This window comes from Bubalus bubalis, chromosome 4, assembly GCF_019923935.1.
Source record: "Bubalus bubalis isolate 160015118507 breed Murrah chromosome 4, NDDB_SH_1, whole genome shotgun sequence".
Lineage (NCBI taxonomy): Eukaryota > Metazoa > Chordata > Mammalia > Artiodactyla > Bovidae > Bubalus > Bubalus bubalis.
This window is the reverse complement of record NC_059160.1, coordinates 158,513,128-158,526,207: the sequence shown is the minus strand read 5'-3', so window position 1 is coordinate 158,526,207 and position 13,080 is coordinate 158,513,128. Positions and strand designations below refer to the sequence as shown.

Genomic DNA, 13,080 nt, shown 5'->3' with positions numbered 1-13,080 from the left:
TCCATGGGAAGAGGAGACTGGTGTGGCGCGTCAGAATCCATGAGACTGACAAGGAGTCAGAGCCCAAGTAGGGTGAGGAAGGTGTACACAGGAGAGCAGCCAGGCATGGAGATTCAGAATCTTAGAGAGGTGAGGAGGTCAAGTGTACAGGAGAGGTGGTGAGAAGCTGATTATAGTCAGGAGAATTGGTTAAAAGAGTAAATACATTATGGTCATCAAAGTGAAAAGAAAACTGAGGAAGTACCACAGTTTGAAGAAATCTACAAAAACATGATCAGAGAAGGCAATGGCACCCCACTCCAGTACTCTTGCCTGGAAAATCCCATGGATGGAGGAGCCTGGTGGGCTGCAGTCTATGGGGTCGCTAAGAGTCGGGCAGACTGAGGGACTTCACTTTCCCTTTTCACTTTCATGCATTGGAAAAGGAAATGGCAACCCACTCCAGTGTTCTTGCCTGGAGAATCCCAAGGACGGAGGAGCCTGGTGGGCTACCATCTATGGGGTTGCACAGAGTCGGACATGACTGAAGCAACTTAGCAGCACAAAAACATGATAACTTTTAAAAGCAACATATGATGGTAGACCAGATCTTTCTGTTATAAAGAATACTACATCAAGACAGATAGGGAAACAGTGGCAACAGTGGCTGACTTTATTTTTCTGGGCTCCAAAATCACTGCAGATGGTTACTGCTGCCATGAAATTGAAAGACGCTTACTCCTGGGAAGGAAAGTTATGACCAACCTAGACAGCGTATTAAAAAGCAGAGACATTACTTTGTCAACAAAGGTCCATCTAGTCAAGGCTATGGTTTTTCCAGTGGTCATGTATGGATGTGAGAGTTGGACTATAAAGAAAGCTGAGCGCCGAAGAATTGATGCTTTTGAACTGTGGTGTTGGAGAAGACTCTTGAGAGTCCCTTGGACTGCAAGGAGATCCAACCAGTCCATCCTAAAAGAGATCAGTCCTGGGTGTTCATTGGTAGGACTGATGTGGAAGCCAAAATTCCAATACTTTGGCCATCTGATGCGAAGAGCTGACTCAGTTGAAAAGATCCTGATGCTGGGTAAGATTGATGGTGGGAGAAGAAGGGGACGACAGAGGATGAGATAGTTTGATGGCATCACTGACACAATGGACATGGGTTTGGGTGGACTCCAGGAGTTGGTGATGGACAGGGAGGCCTGGCATGCTAAAGTTCATGGGGTCGCAAAGAGTCAGACACGACTGAGCAACTGAACTGAACTGAACCCCATGACAAAGGGCAAAATCTGAACAGGCTCTGAGGATTAAATGGTAGTAATGTGTCAGTGCTTCAAAATTTCCTGATTTTGAAATGCAGAATAAAGCCACAATTAAACACCACTAGAGTCCCATCACATGACAAAAATTAAGAAGTCTGATAATACCAAGTGCTGCTCAGATGTATAACAATGCAAAAAAAGTATTTACTACTTGAAAAGAGTGAAACAGATTGAACAATTTGGGGAAATAGCTTCGTATTTCTAGAATATTTCTATGCTCAAACAGATTGAACAATTTGGGGAAATAGCTTCGTATTTCTGGAATATTTCTATGCCCCATGACAGAGAAATTCCACTCCTAGTTAGTTATTCCAGACGAATTTTCACACATGTATACCAGGAATACTTCATATCATTTGTCTTGGGAAAAAAAAAAACCCTGAAAAGAACCAAAATGGACATCAAGAGTAAAATGGAGAAAGAAACTGTTTAGAATTGGAGACTAAAAACTGAAAATTAATGAAGCAGAACTAAATATAAATATCAAAGAACCTTAAATAAAATGCTGAATGGAAGAAGCAATTCACAGAGAAATACTTACAGTATAACTTCATTTATATAAAGTTCTAAGGACAAAAGTAGTATATTTATAGGGGCACAGCCAATGAAAGTGTTAGTCACTCAGTCATGTCGGACTCTCTGACCCCAGGAACTGTAGCCCACCAGGTTCCTCTGTCCATAATATTCTCCAGGCCAAGAATACTGGAGTGAGTTGCCATTCCCTTCTCTATGGGATCTTCCCGACCCAGAAAACAAACCTGGGTCTCCTGCATTGCAGGCAGATGCTTTACCATCTGAGCCAACAAAGATGGTCAAAAATTAACAGAAAAAGAAACAAAGGAAGTACTAGATTCTGGAAAGGGAAGATACTGCAATGAAGAATGAACACTTCTTACTGTCTCATTCCTTAACCTGGGTGGTGAGTATACAACCGTGTCATGTTATTCATTAAAGGGTACCCTTATGCTGTATACGCTTCTTTTATGTACATTTCATGAACTTAGTTTTCCTGTTATGATGAAAAAAGTCTGGGGATAGAGAAGCTTGAGTTCCCTGACTTTTCTGTGGTTCTCTGCCACCACGTGGCAATCATTCAGCAGCTCCTCAACTCTTAGTGCATTCACGCAGGAAGCTGCTGCTGTAAACAGTCCATCCACCTGGCACTGCATCCATGCATCCATTCCCCCCACACAGAGACAGAGAGAGAGAGAGAGGAACAAAGAGAAAGAGACAGAGACCGACAGACAAGAGAATTATGTGAGAGACACACTACTGGCTTTATTCTCAACACTGGAGCTGAAAGGAAACAACAAAACAAAACATTTGTATGGCATACCTGATAGTTCATAAAACACTCAGGCTCGTGCCAGGGAGACAGGGTATGAATCATCAGGATCAAATAGCTAGACAGGTATGAATCATCAGGATCAAATATTTTGTAATCCCAAAGAAAAATATCAAAGAGATACCATCATGTACTTTTCACTACTCCACATTTTTCATTTCTCACTCCAAGGTCAAAACAGATGCTGAATGTGATAATATGATAAAAGCAAACAGGGAAAATAATGAACTAAGAGTGAAGAAAACGGATGAGCAAAACCACTCATGCTCATGTGGGTTAGAAATATGAGAATTAACTGGAAGTCTGCATAAGGCAAGAGTAGATTCTCAGTCTTCTACCTCTATTCCAAGAAGAAAAAAAAGCAGAGGTTTCTTAGCTGGAGAAACAGTAACAACCTGAGCAGGAAAAACAGCCACTTAGTTGAGTACTGAGGGCCCACTAATATTCACGCGTCACTGTAAGGTTAAGCCGGCCAGCTGACAAGACCAACCCATGTGTAAAGAGTCCCGAATCAACTTGTTTACCCTTTAATCTTAAATATTAATAAACAACAAAGACTCATTATATATCTGAAGAAGCATTCCAAAAGAAAGAGAAACTAAAACACAAAAAACAAAATGACCATTTATAAAGAGATAATAATGTCGGGAACTTGAGAAATCTTAACAAAACATAACAGAAACAAGCTACTTAATATATTTACTAACAAAATAAGACGAAATAAGAACTGAATCATATGAAAAATGAAAGGCTACAATACAGAGCTCTTAGAAACTAAAAATACAACTGCCAAGATAAGTAATTCAACAGAAACAGGGGGCTGGAATATGAAGGTGAGGAAATACACCAGAAAACATAGTCAAACTCAAAGAAAAGGAAAATATGAAAGAAAAAAAGACTGAAAACTTAACTCATAAGTTCTAGTTTGGATTACCAAGAATTCCAGAAAGATACACTCAGATACCCAAAGAAAACAGAATAAAGAAAATAATCATAGAAATGACTTAAGGAAATTTCACACCACATGAATCTTCATAAAACTCAGTGATCACCCATCATTAAGTGGAATACGAACAAGTACAACAAAATCTAAATCCCAGGACATCACTGAAACTGCAGAATGCCAGAAATAGAAGACTAAAAATCTCCCAGAGAGATTACAGACAAAACAGACAAAACACAAAGTAAGATGGATTAGAATGTAGTAGACTTTTCTCAGTGGCTAAACTGGATCCTAGAAAAGTGACTTCAAATTTCTAAGGAAAAACTCACTTCTATACCAGCCAAAGTATCCCTGCCAAAGTATTACTAAAAACGAAATATCAGAGTAGATAAGAGATTTCAATGGCACCCCACTCCAGTACTGTTGCCTGGAAAATCCCATGGACGGAGGAGCCTGGTAGCTGCTGTCCATGGGGTCACTAAGAGTCAGACACGACTGAGCGACTTCACTTTCACTTTCTACTTTCATGCATTGGAGAAGGAAATGGCAACCCACTCCAGTGTTCTTGCCTGGAGAATCCCATGGACGGAGAAGCCTGGTGGGCTGCAGTCCATGGGGTCGCACAGAGTCAGACACGACTGAAACGACTTAACAGCAACAAGAGATTTCAATGACATATCAGCTAGGAAAAAAGTACCATCCATTTGCCCTCTCTTAGGAAGTAAATTAAGGATATATTCCTGCTAAATATGAGAGCAAACTAAGAAAAAAGAAGATAAATTATCCAAGAAATAACAGTCCCAATCCCAGAAGATGATGAAAGAAATCTGTGTATGATAATTCTAAAGACACTTAGTAACCTGTTCAGATTAGAAAAGGCTGGGCTCAAGTGGGGAGAAGGACAGAAATATTGCTTTTTTCATTAAGCTTCTGGATACTATGTGATTTTTTTAAAACCATGTACACGTATCACACTGAAGTTTTTGTAATTACTAAAAGGGACAAATTAAGAGGCTGTTATACAAAATACTGGACTAATTCAGCTTTTTAACTTCTATCAGCATTTTGGGAAATGTTAAAGATATCCTAAACAGATTCTGCAATTTTCTTCTCATAATTTTGTTTTCACTACATAAACAAAGGATGAAGTCAATCTGAAATCTTTAGAAGATTTTTTGATCAGGAGCTTCAGAGACATTGGAAAGAAAAGGTAGAAGAGGTGAGAAATAGCTGAAATGTGTTAAATATGTATTTGGAGTTAGCTAGCTTTACCCTGTTTTGTGTCTGGGTGTATCTCTTAGTTACAGTTCGGAGAAGGCAATGGCACCCCACTCCAGTACTCTTGCCTGGCAAATCCCATGGACAGAGGAGCCTGGTAGGCTGCAGTCCATGGGGTCGCTAGGAGTCGGACATGACTGAGCGACTTCACTTTCACTTTTCACTTTCATGCATTGGAGAAGGAAATGGCAACCCACTCCAGGGTTCTTGCCTGGAGGATCCCAGGGACGGGGGAGCCTGGCGGGCTGCAGTCTGTGGGGTCGCACAGAGTCGGACACGACTGAAGCGACTTAGCAGCAGCAGTTACAGTTAAACTAAGGTGTAAACTCTGTGTCTGGGTATTTGAATCACTGAATCTCTTTCTGCCTCGAGAGAAAGCTAAGAATCTCAGATCCGAAAAGGATTCTCCACTTTCTTGCTCCTGGCCTTATACAGACAAGTGTCTTTTAAGAAGGCAGTCAAATATCAGGGCTTCCCTAGTGGTCCAGGGGTTAAGAATCCTCCTGCCAAAGCAGGGGACATGGTTTCGATCCCTGCTGCAGGAAGATCTCACAGGCGGCAGAACAACTAAGCCTGTGCACCGCAACTACTGAGCCAGTGCTCTTGACCCTGTGAGCCTAGAGCCTGTGCTCCACAGCAAGAGAAGCCACCACAACGAGAAGCCCGTGCACCGAAACGGAGAAGAGCGCCCCCCTCGCCACAACTACAAAAAGTCCATGCATAGCAACAAAAAGCCAAAAATATATGAATAAATCTTTTTTTAAAAGGGGATTATTCAAAATACTCAAATATCTACAAGAATAGAGAACAGCAGTTCAGCAAAGCCATAACTGAGTAATATAAAACTATTCACAGTAGTTGTAGTTACTAACAGAGGAGCCACATTTCATTTCAAATAGCCTTTACTGAGCGTTTATCTCAACGGCCTCCAAATGGTTTGGATGGCCACCAGAAATTCTAAGACATGGTCCCTGCTCATAACAAGCTAGAACATACAATCCTGAGGAAAGTAACTCAAAAAGTAAGTTATGCAGAGAATCCAGACTGCTCTTCCTCAACCATAATTTTATGGTATTTGCCCAGTCTACAAAACACAAATATAGATTTAAAACTAAAGATATTCCTGACTTAAAGTTAGTATTTTATTCCTTAGTTTTTTGATTTACATTGGAAATGTATATGTTAACTGTTCAAACCAAGAAAATACTACTGATTCAGAAGTCAGCTTCTACTATCAGCTCACCCATGTGGACAAGCACATCACTGCTCTGAGTCTACGTTTTCTCCAAAAAAATGAGAAGACTGGGAAAGTTTAAACTTGAAGGTTTCAAACCAAAGTGGGGTTATGTGACTATGATTATATAAAATGCTGTTTCTTATTTCTCACTTAGCTGAAATTATAGTTGCAGCCACTGATGACTGAACACCTACTATGTTTCAGGTATTAAATCACTCAATTTGTAACCATGAACTCTAGCTCTCTTAACAACCTTACAACATAGGTACTATGAAAATGAGGAAACAGAAGCAGAGAGCTCACCAAGTATTATACAGCTCATAAATGTTGGTGACTTTACAGAGACCATCATGCAAAACCTCAAGTGTTTTTCCTCTCAGAAGAGTTTCTGTTAGGTACTATTTACAACCATTATTTCTCCACAAATCTAAATAGTCATTAGAAACTCAACTTTACTTTAAAAACAAAGTAAAGTCAATCCATTTGCAATTCAAAATATCAAGAGTGGAAATGTCCCCTATGTACTGACCTGATGCAGCAGCCGTTTCAGCTTGAGTAGCTGAGCTTTTACAGCAGTGCAGTCCTGAACCATATGCCGAAGGGCCATCTCATCCAGTATCACCGCATTTCCTGGAACATCTACAAACATCTTCTGAGCCTGGAAAAAGGGGGTCCCTCCATAGCTTTCAAAATGACCCAAAGGAGATTCTCTATAGGGAGAGCCTCTGGAAGGGCAGGGGAAGAAGTTGGAGGGAAAAGATATACAATATAATTTCAGAAAGAAATAAAGATTATGAAATTATTACAAATCATTTATTATCACAAAGCCTTTTGACTTTTACTCATCTCAGATAGTGAATTTGTTTTCACTGAAAATTTCAATCAATTTAGTTGTCATTAACACAGTTATCATCTGCACTCCCTCCCTTTGTGTATTTTACACATTGGTTAAGTAAAGCTTATTCCTTAGGAACTAGAGTAGAAAACCTCTGGGGAAAGGCCTAGCCTGGAAAAAATTATATTTATTTTACTTTTCTGCACTGATTGATCTTTAGCTTTTAATTTTAGTTACTCTCTTAAACGTCACATCTTTTTTTAGCTGTTATCCTCATTAATTCCCACTTTAGATATACCTATTTCTGGGAAGTTCCAGCAGATAGTTAAGACAAATATAGTGTTATTCTTCTTTTGTTTTTACATTGCTGATAAACCATCTTTTCCAGTAAAGATTAAACAAGGTTTTTCCAAAGTCTTAAACACACCACATATTTCCTAATCTTAAACTACCTTAAAAAATACCTACTCTTTTTTAAAATTTTTTTTTAAAATTTTAAAGTTTCCTTTGTTCCATACAATAACACACATGTTGAATAAGAGGAAATAAAAACTAGGGGTAATGTGTTTCATGGACATGAAAAACATAATGTTTTAACCAGCAGTCAAAGCTATAGCAATCTAAAAATTACTGCATTCACATTACACATAATCCCAGTTAGTTTTTAATATAAGAACTTGTGATATATGTAGAATTTCAATATTTACAATAATACACTAAAAAAGTATTCTCTCCAATATAACATCTATGTTAACATATCAGGATTAAAGTTAAATTCATGGATGCATTAAATTTCAAAAGTAGAAATACATTTTCTAATAAATTTTCTAGGTTTTAACAAATATTCCCAAATCTCTAAATTCTCAAATATTCAATATGAGCTTGGTTTTCATAAGTAATTATTCTCTGAAGCTACTTCTCATACTTGATTTCAGGCCTGATTTTTCTTTCAACCCAAGAAAGAGATTTTTAAGAACATTTGAATTGCTGATCCACAGATAAGACCCTAATTTGTTCACGTTTAACTATTTTATCTTTGTTGATTCAAAATATAGTTGAATAATATTGATAATTATTACTATGACTTTACCATCTGTAACTGAATAGACAAGATATATACAGAGTGATGAAAAATTTTTCAAGTAGTAAGACAAAAAGAATCACCTGGCAAATGAATAGTAGGAGACAAGAGTTATGTTTTTGGAGAAAAAGCTGACATAATTTGGGAAATTTTGTTGAATAGGAAAGAACTTGGGATGAACTATAAAGTATAAGGTTTGAGTTGGGCAGAAATGCAAGGTGAAAGCTTTCTAGAAAAAGAAAATAAAAAGAAATGGCACAAAAGTGCGTGTTTTTCAGGGACAAGGAGACTCTCATAAATGGCTTAGGGGACCACACACAGCCTGAATCCAATTCATTCTTCTACTTCATCCCTCAGTATACCTGCCTCCCTCAGACCAACTTTTTAATCCACAGCCAATTACCAGAGACTGCCAAAGCATGAATCAGGAATGGAATAATGGCTTACATTAGATTTAGGCATAAATATGAACCACATGTAAGGAAGTGATGAATTAAAAACATTTCGAAGGAAGGGTCAAAAGGTCTTGATCACTAACTGAATATGGGGACAAAGAACTGGCACCTAGAGAAGCCAAAATAGTGTAAAAGACACAGCTCCAGCCTAGAACTTAAGTTGTTACGCTGGCTGATAGTAACTAGCTATTGAAAATACTCAATATCTTTGGGCCATAGAGTCTCTCAGTGCTGTCCAGCGCCTACCAAATAAAGTTCATATGACTTAAGTTGCATTTCTAGTACTTCCACCATGAGACCCAAAACTAAACTTATATCTCATCCAAGTCTTAACGCCCTTCAACTAGATAAAACTGTTTTATGATCCATAACTTATTTTATAGCATAAATGAAAGAAACCTACATACATGTCACCTCTGATCATAAGCCCTTTGAAAACAAGGATTTATTCATTTTTACATTAGCCAATTAATGCAGATTATCTGAGTTCAAATCTCAGCTCTGTCACTCACTAGCTATATAACACAAAGGGCAAGTTACTTTATGCTTCATTTTCCTGACTTATAAAATGAGAATAAGAGTATCTCACTAGATTGGTAAAAGGATTAAATGAGGCAATAATATATGCTAAAGTGCTTGGAATGGTGCTTGATATATAATAATTGTTAGGCAAAAACCAATTACTGATGTACTACTATTATTATTACTATCAATAATTTCTAACTTCTTTATACTGAACATTTTTTCTAACACAAATGTCAAAAGAACACTATAATGCCATATACCCTTCTCCTAGATTACCCAATTGATAAATCCTGACACAATGCTCTATTAATATGGGTGTAAACTGTTACTAAACCATATGACAGTAAGCTGAAAATAACATAACACCTCAATGAGGGCCATTTAAAGGTTGCTGGGGGGGAAAATGAATATAATTTAGAAGGTACAAAGACAGAAGAAGACAAAACTGAAACAGAAAGCAAATATACGAGAGGCTTTTTCAGAAAATAAAAAGAGACTGTTTAAAACAGAAGGAAAAAACAAGATAATGAAGATATTGAGATTTCACATTCTGAGAAGACGATGCAGTTCACAAAGGAAAATCTCAATCTTTAAAAAAGAACGAGAGGTAAAAACATGAGCCAAAGAGGACTGGACAAAATACCTACGTTAGCTTGACAGTCATAGATTTGTACTTCTGTACAAATTTTAACAATCACTGACTTCTAGAAGAGAAATTAGGTCATGAAAGCAGCAGAAGACTTCAAGCTGCTTTGGAGAAAACACTGGAAGGTGAGCAGTGTTTGCAAAGGCAGAACCTATGTGGTCAATCACAGGCCAAATAGGCTGGTGGATATGAAGAACTGAACCAATACAGGTATGGATGAAGGTAAAAATTACCTCAGTGGTTAAGAAGCATAAGAATGAAATGCTCACTATCATCAGTATCATTCTATAAGTACAGCCAATAAAATCAACAACCACCAAAAAAAAAGGATCACAATAACTACAAAAAGGAATCTGTAAGAAATAAGCTTTTTCAAAACCAATTTAAATTTAAACCATATACAAGAGCAGCACCTGATATTCAATCCACACATCAAATAATCCCTTGGCTGCATAATCACTTAGTGCAATTTCAAAGTAATCTCCCCAAATTATATGGCTCTATCCATACATTTACATTCTTCTCCACTTCTATCAGAGCTTCTTTATGACTAAGATATGTGATTTTTATGTGAAACTGAAGATTTGTGATTCATAGGTTAGAATGGTGAGTGGAGATACTCTGTGTGTGTGAGAGAGAGAGAGAGAAAAAGAGAGAGATTTGGGGATTTTGCTTTCTCATTTATCTCCTAATCTCAATCACAGTTTGACTTCACAAAACCTTTAGCTTTTTTTTCACTATTAATAAAAATGGTATGTTAAAAGTTAAACACATATATTTTTAACATCATGGTTATCTATTCTTTAATGCTAGATTCAACATAATCTCAATTAAAATGCAAACAAGATATTCTGTGGATATTAACAGAGTGATTTTCAAGTTTATATGAACAGGCAAAAGACCCAGAATAACCAATACAATACTGAAGAAGAAGAGAAAGTCAGAACACTGATACTGTCTTACAGACTTTCTGTATCAACTGACAGTAATCAAGACTGTGGTAGAGACAAAAAGATGAATGGAACAGAAGAGAGGGTCCAAAAATTCACCCATACATACAGTCAACTGATCCGTGGTAAGCAACAGAGTTCCAGAAAAACATCTACTTCTGCTTTATTGACTACACCAAAGCCTTTGACTGTGTGGATCACAATAAACTGTGGAAAGTTCTGAAAGAGATGGGAATACCAGACCACCTGACTTGCCTACTGAGAAATCTGTTATGTTGGTCAAGAAGCAACAGTTAGAACTGGCCATGGAACAACAGACTAGTTGCAAATTGGGAAAGGAGTACATCAAGGCTATATTTTGTCACCCTCCTTATTTAACTTATATGCAGAGTACATCATGCTGTACATCAGTGGACGAAGCACAAGCTGGCATATCAAGATTGCTGGGAGAAATATCAATAACCTCAGATATGCAGATGACACCACCCTTATGGCAGAAAGCGAAGAAGAACTAAAGAGCCTCTTGATGAAGGTGAAAGAGGAGAGGGGAAAAGTTGGCCTAAAGCTCAACATTCAGAAAACTATGATCATAGCATCTGGTCCCATCACTTCATAGCAAATAGATGGGAAAACAATGGAAACAGTGAGAGACTTTATTTTGGGGGGTTCCTAAATCACTGCAGATGGTGACTTCAGCCATGAAATTAAAAGATGTTTGCTCCTTGGAAGAAAAGCTATGACCAACCTAAATAGAACATTAAAAAGCAGAGACATTACATTGAAAAAGCAGAGACATTACGTTGCTGACAAAGGTTCATCTAGTCAGTTATGGTTTTTCCAGTAGTCATGTATGGATGTGAGAGTTGAGCACCGAAGAAATGATACTTTTGAACTGTGGTGTTGGAGAAGACTCTTGAGAGTCCCTTCGGCTGCAAGGAGATCAAACCAATTAATCCTAAAGGAAATTAGTCCTGAATAATCATTGGAAGGACTGATGTTGAAGCTGAAGCTCCAATACTTTGGCCACCTGATGTGAAGAACTGACTCAATGGAAAAGACCCTGATGCTGGGAAAGACTGAAGGCAGAAGGAGAAGGGGACGACAGAGGATGAGATGGTTGGATGGCATTACCGACATGATGGACATGAGTTTGAGCAGGCTCCGGGAGTTGGTGATGGACAAGGAAGCCTGGTGTGCTGCAGTCCATAGGGTCACAAAGAGTCGGACATGACTGAGCAACTGAATTGAACTGAACTGATCCTTGGTAAAGGAGCAATGGCAATTCAAAGGAGAGAGGACAGTCTTTTCAACAAATAGTACTGAAACAATTAGACATTTATACATCAAAAAAAAAAAAAAAAACACACCTTGCACACCTTTCACAAAAATTAACTGAACACTGACTGGTCAATGATCTAAATGTAAAATGCAAAACTACAAAGTAACAATGAAAATTTAGGTGACTTTGGCAATATATTTTTGGCTATGACACAAAAAGTACAACCCATGAAAGAAAAGACTGACAGTTGTCCTGCATAAAATTAAAAATATATGCTCTGTGAAAAATATCATTATGAAAATGAAAATGCAAAACACAGACTGGAGAAAATATTTGTAATAAATGTATCTGACAAAGGATTGGTATCTACAATACATAAAGAACTCCTAAAGGTCAACAAGAAAACAGATAATCCAATTTTAAGAATACGCAAAAGACCTAAACAGACATCTCACTAAGACAAAACACAGATATAGCCAATAAGGATATGAAAAAATGCCCAAAATCATACCATTAGAGAAGTGCAAATTAAAACAACAATGAAATGCCACTGAACACCTATCAGAATGATCAAAATCTACAACACCACATGCTGACAAGGGTATGAATCCATAGGAGCTCCTACTCACTGCTGGAAGAAAATTAAATGTACAGCCATGGCAATTTCTTACCAAGCTAAACATGTATCCATGTGTGCGTTCATGCTAAGTCGCTTCAGTTGAGTCCAACTCAGTGGGACCCTACAGACTGCAGCCTGCCAGGCTCCTCTGTCCGTGGGATTCTCCAGGCCAGAATACTGGAGTGGACTGCCATGCCCTCCCCTCCAGGGCATGCAAACCTACAACTGCTCTAAAAAATAAAGGCCATTAATTTTTTTTTGAACAGTCATGACAAAAGGAAAAGAAGGAAGTACTTACAGAATGGCAGAATCAAAGATCTCCAAAAATCTACTCCTACATAAAAACTCTAAGAGTGTGTGTGTGTTAGTTGCTCAGTCGTGTACAACTCTTTGCGAGTCTATGGACTGTAGCCCTCCAGGCTTCTCTGTCCATGGAATTCTCCAGGCAAGACTACTGGAGTGAGTCGACATGCCCTTCTCCAGGGGATCTTCCCAACCCAGGGATCGAGCACAGGTCTCTCACATTGCGGGCAGATTCTTTACCGTTTGAGCAGAATACTGGCAACTTTGACAAAATCAGCTC

At 38.1% G+C, this 13,080-nt stretch overlaps 1 protein-coding gene across 6 annotated transcripts in view; it reads right to left on the bottom strand.

Annotated features, from left to right (window-relative positions):
• The window catches only part of CCSER2 (coiled-coil serine rich protein 2), a 168,564-nt gene that overhangs the window by 66,205 nt on the left and 89,279 nt on the right, over window positions 1-13,080 (bottom strand). For 5 of the 6 annotated variants that reach the window (XM_025284867.3, XM_025284865.3, XM_025284864.3 and 2 more), the window contains one exon: window positions 6,637-6,832. The exons of the other annotated variant lie outside the window; for it this stretch is intronic. In XM_025284867.3, the coding sequence (XP_025140652.3) occupies window positions 6,637-6,832 (196 nt within the window). The remainder of the gene's footprint in view (window positions 1-6,636; window positions 6,833-13,080) is intronic. 6 annotated transcript variants of the gene reach the window in all.